Source organism: Trichosurus vulpecula, chromosome 6, assembly GCF_011100635.1.
Source record: "Trichosurus vulpecula isolate mTriVul1 chromosome 6, mTriVul1.pri, whole genome shotgun sequence".
Lineage (NCBI taxonomy): Eukaryota > Metazoa > Chordata > Mammalia > Diprotodontia > Phalangeridae > Trichosurus > Trichosurus vulpecula.
In genome coordinates this window covers 202,184,418-202,196,499 of record NC_050578.1, presented here as the reverse complement: position 1 = coordinate 202,196,499, position 12,082 = coordinate 202,184,418, and the positions used below count along the sequence as shown (strand labels likewise).

Below are 12,082 nucleotides of genomic sequence, written 5' to 3'. Positions count from 1 at the left end.
TAGCTTTGTGACCCTCATCAAATTACTAAACTTCTCTCTGCCTCATCTGTAAAATGGGGATAATAACACCTATCTCCAAGGGTTGTTTTAAGGATAGAATATTTATAAAACATTAAAAAAACCTTGAGATACTTTACAAATGCTAGCTGCACCTGTATCTGCTGCATTCTAGAACTCTACCTGTCTTCTTCTCTCTACCTTCATCATGGCTTAGGGTGAAACATACTGGTGCCATCAGAAGAGCCAGATTTCAGTACTAGCACAGAGATATCTTAGTTGTAGAACTGATCACACTACTCTCAGTAAACCTCAGTTTCCTTATCTGTAAAATGGGAATATTATTATATGCAGAATCTACCACAAGGGATTGCTAAGCAGAAAACACCTTGAAAACCTTAAATTACCATATAAATTCCATCTGCTTTGCCAGCACACTCTTCACACCTCTTGGCCTGACCATCTGCCCTGAAACTATATTTTAAAAATGTATAGACCTTGCCATGTACTAGGCTCACATGTCCTAAGGACACCCCAGCTCTTTCCATGTGTCTTGCTGCAGAACCCTCCTATGTGCATTATATCCTGTACTTAGAATATGAGCATCTTGAGAACAGGAGCCATCAGGGTTTTAGATTGATATCCCCAACACTTAGCACAAAGCTTGGCATGTAACACTTGGCAAATATATTTTTATTCATCATATATTAATACCTACATAGAATACATAAATACAAAGTACATTTGTGAGTATATGTACATGTATAAAGTCAATGATTAGCATCAGAGCTGGGTCTAGAACAGAGGTTTAATATTAATAGGACCATGGAGTCTAGAATGAGATGGTAATTATTCTTCTGTACTCTGCTCTGGTCAGACCGCATTTGGGATATATTGAGTTCCATTCTGGATACTATATTGGAGAAAGGGCATTGAAGAAACACTGGAGCGTTTCAGGAGGAGGGCCTCTAGAATAGCGAGGGCCCTCAAAATCATTCATCCTGAGCAAGGAGAATAAGAATGAGAGGGTCTGAGGCTCATGGCAATTGAGGGAAAGGACTAGGGATGTGTCTATTCTGAAGACATGGCAGGGGGAATCACATTATAGTTGTTTTCATGTATTTGAAGAGATTCCATGTGAAAGAAGGATTCATTTTATTCTCCTTGACCCAAGACAATAGAGTTAGGTTGGAGCAATGAGTGGAAATTTTAGAAATGGATTTTTGGTTCAGTGAGAAGAGCATTGTTGGTCATCGGTCATTTTCAGTCATGTCCAACTCTTTGTGACCCCATTTGGGGTTTTCTTGGCAAAGACAGTGGAGTGGTTTGCAATTTCCTTTTCCAGATCATTTTACAGATGAAGAAACTGAGGCAAACAGGGTTAAGTAACTTGTCCAGGGTCACATGGCTACTAAGTCCCTGACGACTGACAAATTTGTTCTGTAAAATTTGGATTCAGTCAAAAGGATATAGAAGGCCATATGTGGCCTTAAGGCCACAGATTTTCCACCCTTGGAACAATCATCTCTATATGTATATAGTATACTATAGTATATTTATATGGTATAGTATATATACTAGTAATATATTTATAGTATAGTTATATAGTGTATATATATATGTATATATATGTATGCACTATATATACTTAAGGGATAGATAGCATAGTATGTATTGTATATAATGTATACTTAAAGTATGTATGTATGTATATATAATTTAAGTTTTACATTACAGTGAGGCTAAATGAAATATGGTGGCTCAGTGGACAGAGCACTGGGCCTAGAGTCAGAAAGATTTATCTTCGTGAGTTCAAATCCAGCCTCAGACAACTAGCTGGGTGACCCTGGGCAAGTCACTTAATCCTGTTTGCCTCAGTTTCCTCATCTGTAAAATGAACTGGAGAAGGAAATGGCAAACCATTTCAGTATTTTTGCCAAGAAAACCCCAAATAAGGTCACAAAGAGTTGGACACAACTGAACAACAACATAAAAAGAAAATGACATGACTTACCTAAGAACGCATCTTACAATTACTTCTTGCCACTATAATATATTTTCTAATCAATTATTTTGTATCTTTTAAAAACTTTAGGACTTCTCCTATAAGAAGTTGCTCCATATAGAGAACTACCATTGCAACATAACAGGTAACTTTTGATATTGATTGTACTTTTGGTTGTTTTAATCCTAAAAGGAGGATGATGTTGCTAACCATCTTTCCTTCTTGTGACTTCCCCCTCTCAACTATATTTATTACTAGGGCCTATTCAATTCTTGGGATAGTTGAAGAAGCACTAGATTCAGTCTTGGTTCACTGCAGTCCAGAATATAGTAGAAGGATTATTTCTTAGAACAGACATCAAGGAAAACTTCATGGAGGTGATGGCATTGAGTAGCATCTAAAAGAATGAGTAAGATTTTAGTGGAAGAATTACCCAGAAAATGCATTTCAGTAAGGAAAATGAGACACTTAACAATATCATCCTGGAATTTCAGCTTCACACATTAAAAGATTCTGTGTAAGAAGGATGTCCCTCCCACTATCCGATGAATTTCCTCAAATGACTGAAATCTATTTACCAATCAGACAGAAGTCTAATTACCTAGATGACTTTGAAAATAGGAGGTGCTTACTTGTGAGCCTAATGAGAATGAACCATGATGGCAGAGTTATTGAGAACAAAGTGAAATGTGATGAATTAATCTATTCTTCATTCCTATTCTCATACCTGTAGAAACTGATTTCTTTAGCCCCAAAGCTAGCAGTAACCTCAAAGGCAGTGTTATCCAACCTACACCTGAAGCAATATCCTGACAAATGGTCTTCTAGCTTTTACCAGTCACTTTTAGGCAGCTTATTAGACCTTTGGACAACCCTAGTTGATAGAAAGCTCTCATATTGTAAGTCAAAATCCTCTCTACAACTTCAACTCATTGTTCCTTGTTCTGCCCTCTGGTGCTAAGGAAAATAAATTTCATCTGTCTTCCACGTGGCAGTCCTAATCTTCAACCAGTTTCCTCATGGTATTCAAATTCTGTCTTATTTCTCTCATTTATTCACCTCAGAGTACATAAAATACCTAAAGCAAGTATTTTCAATTCTGTAAGAGCCTTAATTATGCCCAGAAGGTGTCAATGAAATAATGAGATACATTTGAAACTACAAAATAAGAATATCTCTATGTAGTATGTACTTTCTCAACTACCTGTTTTGTCATTTCTTTTTTTCCTCTTTTGTCTCCTTTATTTAACAGCCAACATCTTTTTAAAAATTTTTTAAACTATTTTACTTCTCAATAGTAAATGCAACTTAAGAATGTCTGGAGTAATGCGTATATACACTTTTTTTGTTTGTTTTAGTGTAATTTATTTAATGTTTTTAGTTTTTGGCACTGATTTTCACAACAGTTTGAATTACAAATTTTCTCCCCATTTCTACCCTCCCCCCCACTCCAAGATGGCATATATTCTGGTTGCCCCATTCCCCAGTCAGAACCTCCCTTCTGTCACCCCACTCCCCCCCCATCCCCTTTTCCCTTACTTTCTTGTAGGGCAAGATAAATTTCTATGCCCCATTGCCTGTGTATCTGATTTCCTAGTTGCATGCAAAAACTTTCTTTTTGAACATCTGCTTTTAAAATTTTGAGTTCCAAATTCTTTTCCCTTTTCCCTCCCCACCCACCCTCCCTAAGGAGGCAAGCAATTCAACATAGGCCACATGTGTATCATTATGCAAAAGCCTTCCACAATACTCATGTTGTGAAAGACTGACAATATTTTGCTCTTTCCTATCCTATCCCCCTTTATCCAGTTTTCTCCCTTGACCCTATCCCTTGTCAAAAGCATTTGCTTTTGATTACCTCCTCCCCCTATCTGCCCTGCCTTCTATCATCTCCACCCCCCACTTTTTATCTCCTTCCTCCTTCTTTCCTGTGGGGTAAGATACCCAATTGAGTGTTTATGTTATTCCCTCCTCAGGTCAAATCCAATGAGAGCAAGATTCACTCATTCCTCCTCACCTGCCCCCTCTTCCCTCCCAACAAAACTGCTATTTCTTGCCACTTTTATGCGAGATAATTTACCCCATTCTATCTCTCCCTTTCTCCCTCTCTCAATATATTCCTCTCTCATACCTTAATTTGATATTATTTTTTTAGATATCATCCCTTCATATGCCACTCACCCTGTGCCCTCGGTCTAAAAATATATATGTATATATGTATATGTATGTATGTATGTATGTATGTATATATATGTATGTATGTATGTATGTATATTCCCTTCAGCTACCCTAATACTGAGATTTCATGAGTTATACACATCATCTTTCCATGTAGGAATGTAAACAAAATGGTTAAACTTTACTAAGTCCCTTGTGATTTCTCTTTCTTGTTTACCTTTCCATACTTCTCTTGATTCTTGTGTTTAAAAGTCAAATTTTCTGTTCAGCTCTGGTCTTTTCACTGAGAAAGCTTGAAAGTCCTCTATTTTATTGAACATCCATATTTTGCCTTGGAGCGTGATACTCAGTTTTGCTGGGTAGGTGATTCTTGGTTTTAATCCTAGCTCCATTGACCTCCAGAATTTCATATTCCAAGCCCTTTAATCACTTAATGTAGAAGCTGCTAGATCTTGTGTTATTCTGATTGTGTTTTCACACTACTCAAATTGTTTCTTTCTGGCTGCTTGCAGTATTTTCTCCTTGACCTGGGAGCTCTGGAATTTGGCAACAATATTCCTAGGAGTTTTCTTTTTGGGATCTTTTTCAGGAGATGATTGGTGGATTCTTTCAATTTCTATTTTACCCTCTGGCTCTAGAATATCAGGGCAGTTCTCCTTGATAAGTTCTTGAAAGATTATATCTAGGCTCTTTTTTTGATCATGGCTTTCAGATAGTCCAATAATTTTAAAATTATCTCTCTTGGATCTATTTTCCAGGTCAGTAGTTTTTCCAATGAGATATTTCACATTGTCTTCCACTTTTTCATTCCTTTGATTCTGCTTTATAATATCTTGATTTCTCATAAAGTCACTAGCTTCCACTTGGTCCAGTCTAATTTTTAAGGTAGTATTTTCTTCAGTGGTCTTTTGGACCTCCTTTTCCATTTGGCTAATTCTGCCTTTCAAGGCATTCTTCTCCTCATTGGCTTTTTGGAGCTCTTTTGCCATTTGAGTTAGTCTAATTTTTAAGGTGTTATTTTCTTCAGTATTTTTTGGGGTCTCCTTTAGCAAGACATTGACTTGTTTTTCATGGTTTTCTTGCATCATTCTCATTTCTCTTCCCAATTTTTCCTCTACTTCTCTAACTTGCTTTTCCAAATCCTTTTTGAACTCTTCCATGGCCTGAGACCAGTTCATGTTTTTCTTGGAGGCTTTTGTTGTAGGCTCTTTGACTTTGTTGGCTTCTTCTGGTTATATGTTTTGCTCTTCTTTGTCACCGAAGAAAGATTCCAAAGTCTGAGTCTGAATCTGAGTCCGTTTTCACTGCCTGGCCATGTTCCCAGCCAACTGCTTGACCCTTGAGTTTTTCTTTGGGGTATGACTGCTTGTAGAGTAGAGAGTACTTTGTTCCAAGCTTGAGGTGCTGCACTGTTGTTTTCAGAGCTATTTCTACAGAGCAAGCTCTGCCACACCAGCACTCCTCCTCCTCCAAGAACCGCCAACCCAGACCTGACACAGATCTTGAGCAGGCTCTGCACTCCCACTCTGATCTGCCACTTCATTCCTCCCACCAGTTGGGTCTGCGGCCAGAAGCAACTGCAGCTGTAGTTCTACAGCTGCACCACCCCCACTGTTCTCAGGGTGGTGGTAGAACTGCGAACTCCTTTCACTCTGTCCCAACAGCTTTTCCCACTAACCTTCTCTGTTGTCTTTGGTGTTTGTGGGTTGAGAAGTCTGGTAACTGCCACAGCTCTCTGATTCAGGGGGCTAGGGCCTGTTCTGCCTGGGTCTCGGTCTGGTTGGTTTGGGCACAGCTGACGCTGAGCTCTGCTCCGCACCGCTCCGCTCCCAGCTCTGTGCACGATAGACCTTACCCTGCGACCATCCAGGCTATCCTGGGCTAGAGCCCTGCTTCCCTCTGCTATTTCAGGGTTCTGCAGTTCTAGAATTTGTTCAGAGCCATTTTTTTATAGGTATATGAGGGACCTGGGGGGGGGTGCTCAGGCAAGTCCCTGCTTTCCAGCCGCCATCTTGGCTCTGCCCTCTCAACACTTTTTCTTTAGAACATATGGTATAAATCAGAGAGGGGTGGAAAATGAATACCATGGGAGGAGAGCTAGCTGGCAAAGACCAACTCTTCTACCCCAGCCCGTCATTGTAGGAGGGAACAGAGACCCCAAGAGGTTGTCATACAGTAGTAAGGTTAGACCTTCCCAGGTGACAGGAAGAGCATCTGGAGGTTAAAAAAAAGTGTTAAAACTGTTTTATGTACAGTCATCTTTTTTTCTATTCTACTTTGTTATGAAAATGCTTATTTTATTTGGTTCAGAATAAAATTTAAAAAAATAAATACATGATGAAACTGGGGAAAAACACCCTGAAGTCCCAAGAGGACTTTTCAAAGGAATGTTGGCATAACTTCAGTAAAAGGCAAGTCCAGGGGGCAGTGTGGTAGCACAGTATGTAGAGCACTAGCCCTAGAGTCGGGAGGACCTGAATTCAAATCTGCCCTTAGACACTTATTAGCTGTGTGACCTTGGGCAAGTCACTTAACCCCAATTGCCTGGAAAAAAACCAAAACAAAACCAAAAGGCGAGTCCAGACCTAGTTATTAGACTAAGTCTTTCAAAGTATTAATCAGTTAATTAATGAAAATATTCATTAAGCATCTACATGTACCAGGTACTATGCCAGGTGCTGGGGATAGAAATACAAAGAATAAAACAATCCGTGTTTGCTAGGTGCTCAGCTTCTAATGGGAAGACAACAAGTATGTGATTATTATCTTATGTAGTTTTTATATAGTTGTATTTCTTTATATCACATTATTTTTATTTATTTTATTTATATTTATTATATTTATATAATATATGCAATATCTGATCTAAATAAAGAAACAAATATATGTGTACATATTTGTGTATATTTTATATGTATATATGCATATACAATAGGCCTAGGTTACATGAATATATTATAGTTATATTTATATATGCACATATTTTATGCAATAGGAAGAAAATACATAAACATATATAAAAAGCAGTCGGATACAAGATTGTTTGGAAGGGAGTGCATTCACAGTAGGGCAGGGCAGGAATGTCTTCATACAGGAGGCCTTGTTTGAATTGCAGTTTAAAGTAAGAGGAGATATTCTCTGAAGAAGAAGTAAGGCATGGGTTCAGTCCATTCAGGTGAGGTGGCCTGTGCAAGTAGGTTGCTAGATTTATAGGGACCTGGTATGGAAACACATAAGGGAAGAAAACTCATGTGCTTAGTGATACAACACTAGCCTTTGGGTTTAAATGTTACTGCTCCATTCCAGAATATTGACACCATCTTGTGGTTCATCCCACCAGTTCCAATTCTTCTTTACAACATGACTAATGTAAAAATGTTTAATATGAATGTATATGTAGAGCCTATATCATATTGCATGCTGTCTTGGGGAGGGGGTAAGAAAGGGAGGAGGAAAAACTTTAAAACTCAAAAGCTTGTGGAACTGAATGTTGAAAACTAAAAATAAATAAAATTTTAAATAAGAATATCAACACCAAAAATAACTGTTTTAGCTATTCGCTACTTGGTCTTCATGCCCATCACTCTTTAGCTGAGGAAGTCTTCATCTCTCTCCTTCATATACTGCTTCAATTAACCATCGCACCAAAAAGGGAAATTTATAGAGTGTGAGATATTAATGTGTTTTCTTTAAGCCAGAGAATTGCAAAACACTGCCTATGTCTGAGCTATACAAACCAATCTGACGAGTTATTCACTCTCCTGGATGATGCACTATCCAGTCAGAATGGATTTCACAGCAACACAACTCAGCTTTATTCTTTAAACCAACTCATCAGGACACCAAAGCAGTTGCATATCACCCCTCTCTCCCCATCCTCCACTTTTCTTTCCCAAGGTAGCAGACAACAGCAAACCCTTAGGAAAAGTTTGACCTTCCTTGAAGTCTAGGTCATGCTGAAGAGTGGTATCTATCACTGGAACTTTTGGCTATGGAATCAGTTCTCTCTGAGCAATTAGGAATTGCTCCGTGGTAGCCTTCTGTCAGCTGACTGCTTCTAACTGTCCTATCTAAATAATTATGAAGTTTTCATTTTCTCTTAGTAAACAAACAAAAATAAAAACCTTGTATATGCAAATTAGTAAAAGTACCTATCTTATGTTAGCTCTGAAGTCTCACACAAGGCATTCAGTCTCTCTGGTGTCCCTAAAACTGTGTTTCTTTGTAGTCATATTTCTCTAGTTTTTAATAAAAGGTCTTGCTTTACCCCTATAACATTAAACTCTTCCCACATAAGTGAAACCTCACTCCATATTGTTAACAAAGAAAGCCAGATCCTCACATCTATATTACAAAGAATTTTTTTTCTCTCACACTGTCCGAATCTGATCTGAAATTTTAGTTCTTAACATACACATATTTTATATTTAGAAAAGAATTTATATTAGAAAAGAAGTTCTTTTTCTACTTGCGTTAGACATAAAAATGCTCCTGCATAATAGTGGCCATATCTTACATTCTTACATCTTACATTCTTTGACAGTCTTTTCCTTAACACAAAAATACTTTTGCTGCCCTTTTCATCATGAACTGCTCCTTCTGAAAGGGAAAGTTCCCTTTCAAATCCTTGGTTTTATGGTGCTATGATTCTATATTCAAGCAGAAAAGTATTGACTTTTCCTTAGCACCCAGGAATTTCACCTAGACTTTAAATTCTTTGAAAAATAAGATGAACAAAATTGAGTTATATTGCCTAGCTTTGTCTTTTGTATCTGGTATCTAATTTAATAAAAAATAGTGAACTGTGCATTTACTCTGTCCATTTCAAGTTAACCAATATTTGGCATCTACCAGATGAAAGCCTTGTAGGGGATTCAGAGTTAGTCAGTCAGCATTTATTAAGGGTGTGCTGTGTGCCAAGGAGTAGTTAGGTGGTGCAGTGGATAGAATTCTGGTCCTGGAGTCAGAAAGACTCATCTTCCTGGGTTCATATATGACTTCAAACACTTACTGGCTGTGCGACCCTGGGCAAGTCACTTAACCCTGTTTGCCTCAGTGTCCTCATCTGTAAAAGGAGCTGGAAAAGAAAATGACAAATTACTCCTGGATTTCTGCCAAGAAAACCCCAAATAGGGTTATGAAGAGTGGGACAAGACTGAAAAATGATTCAACAATAATAGCAAATGTGCCAGGCAAACTGCCAAGTATCAGGCGTAAAAAGAAGGCAGAAAAACAGCCCCTACTCTCAAGGAGCTTATCGTTCAGAGCAGGAGGAAAACATGTGAATAAGCAAACAAGTAACAGTCAGAAAAAATGGGAATCGTCTCAGAGGGAAGGCATTAAGATTATGAAGGACTGAAGAAGTCATCTTACTCAACTGAAACTTGACGGAAGCCAGGGAAACTTAAAGGCCAAGTTAAGCAGAGAAGAGCATTCTTGGCATGGGGGAAGCTCAGACACAGGAGATGGAGGAAGAGCGTGTGAGTACGAATGAGGAGGCCAGTATTACTGGACTTCAGGGAACATGAAGGAGAATAAGGAAGTATTCTAGAGTAATAGGTTATGGTAATAGGCCAGGTTATGGAGGCCTTTGAAAGCCAAACAGCAGATTTCTATTTGATCCTGGAGATGATAGGGAACCATTGGGATTTTTTGAATAGGGGAGGTGATATGGTCAGATTTGTGCTTTAGGGAGATCAGTCTGTCCGCTGAGTGGAACATGGATTGGAGTGAGAAGGTATTGGAGGCAGGGGGCAATAACCCCAGCATGAGAAGAATGAAACTTGGGCCCTATCCTCCTTCAGGTCATCATAGTATGCTTAAATAATCATTGAGGCAGAAAAACTGGACCTAAAAAAGAAGTTTAAAAAACCCCACCCCTGAATTTCAGCATAGCTTCTAGAGAAGATGCGACGTGGAGATGAGTGCCATCCTCAAAGAGTGCAAAGGGAGACAATGTTCAGTCATTTTTCAGGCATGCCCAGCTCTTCATGACCCTGTTTTGTGGTTTTCTTGGCAAAGATACCAGGGTGGTTTGCCATTTTCTTCTCTAGCTCATTTTAAAGATGAGGAACTGAGGCAAATAGGGTTAAGTGACTTGTCCAGGGTCACACAACTAGTACATGTCTGAGGTTGGATTTGAACTCAGGAGCTAATTCCAGAACTGGTACTCTATCCACTGAACCACCTAGCTGCCAAAATAAGATAATTTAGCAATAGACCTAAGTATAATACTTAATACTTCATGGTAATGTCATTAAAGAAATACAAACTAAGAACTGTGTGCATTCTGTCGGGGAAGACTGTCCTGAGTCTAAGAATCAGGAAAAGTTTCCTGGACAAGATGGCATTTAAGTAGTAGTTTATAGTATGGGTAAGGAATCTAAGAGTTGAAGAGGAGAAAGGCCATTCTAGATACACCAGCATTACAAAGCTGACATAGAAGATGCACAAGGGACAATGAAGAGGCAGGAGGAAAACTTAGAACCAAAGCTGGGAATGCTAGCTCACTCTTTTACTCTGAGCCATCTTATCAATTGATAGGTGTTTTTCTAGGTTGTTTTTTTTTTCTTTCCCTAACTGAACTGCAATTTTCCCTTCTTATTTATTCATGCTATTAGCTGTGCTCCAAATGGAAGGTTTGTTCTGCATAAAAGCCCCAGACAGCAGCATATTCTCAATAGTACCACTTTTTTCATTAAAAGTGATAAATGTTGAAGACCATCCATCAGCTGAGACCATTCAACTTCCTGCCCCCTTCATACCCTCCAACTCAGTGTTGGCTTTTTTAATTGGTCTTATTTGGATCCTGTGCTGAACACAATGACAGCAGAGTTCTGTCCTCAAGATCAAAAATAATTCAGAAATGCTCCCCATTTTTGTCCAGACAACTGAGCCATGGGATTATCTCACTGAATTTTGCCTTCCTGTTTGTTTATACAGGGTGTTCCTAAAGTCTGGACACATAGGCAATTGATGGGCAACGTGGAGTTATAATATCGAGTTCACGTGAATCTTGCAAAGCGCGTCAACCTTTGCATCACAAATGATGGAAATCTTGTTGAAGGTGTTATTTGTTAATATTACAATTAAATAAAAATTTCTTTCATTTCATTTCTTGAAAATATGCATTTTTTTCCTATGTGTCCAGACTTCAGGAACACCCTGTAGTACCATTTGACCCAGTCTGTAAATCAAATACCTTACCTTCTTTCTGCCATCTTTGCTACATGATTTAGCTAACACCTTTTTTTTTTCTTATTAGTGTTGCATAGCACCTTTTGTGCTGTACCTCACTGTCATTTCTTGGACCTACCCCATTGAAACTTCCTTTGTGCAAACAGTTAAGCAAAAGTGATTAAGCGACTCCATCTGGCAGTATATGCATCATTCCTTTCCATCACCCCCCCACCTCTCTAATGAGCAGAGAAAAATGTGTTTCTTCACTGGTTCTCTGAAACCAAGACCCTATATCTCTTCATGTGATAAACTGCCTCTGTAATATCTGCCACCCAGACCTTCTGAGAGTGTCATTTGTCATGCTATCATGTAAGAAGATTAATGGTAGCTTATTTTACAATGATCCTGTAAGGTAGGAAGCGTGCTGTTGTTACTTCTAACATCCTCTTGTATAGATGTGGCCCCAGGAACTCGGACTGACTTGCCTGGATTATTCTTCCGCTACGTGTGCATCCTTCCCACTCCCTCCACCATCCCCTAGGGATTAGGTCATTATGGTGAGTCCTATTTCAGCTCTGGTGATTTAGCATCCTCAACAAGCAGTTTCAAATTCTCTCTCATACTTTTTCTCGTCTTTGTCCCTTGTGTCCTAGTAAGCGTCCTGGCCATGTAAAGTCTTTCTTGGAGGACCTTAATCTTGAATTCCTCTAATGCATTATAAAT

At 38.7% G+C, this 12,082-nt stretch overlaps 1 protein-coding gene across 1 annotated transcript in view; it reads left to right on the top strand.

The window, feature by feature from the left end:
* The window catches only part of EVC2 (EvC ciliary complex subunit 2), a 194,187-nt gene that overhangs the window by 11,325 nt on the left and 170,780 nt on the right, over window positions 1-12,082 (top strand). The window contains 1 exon segment of the mRNA XM_036762385.1: window positions 2,093-2,147. Coding sequence (XP_036618280.1) covers window positions 2,093-2,147 — 55 coding nt within the window.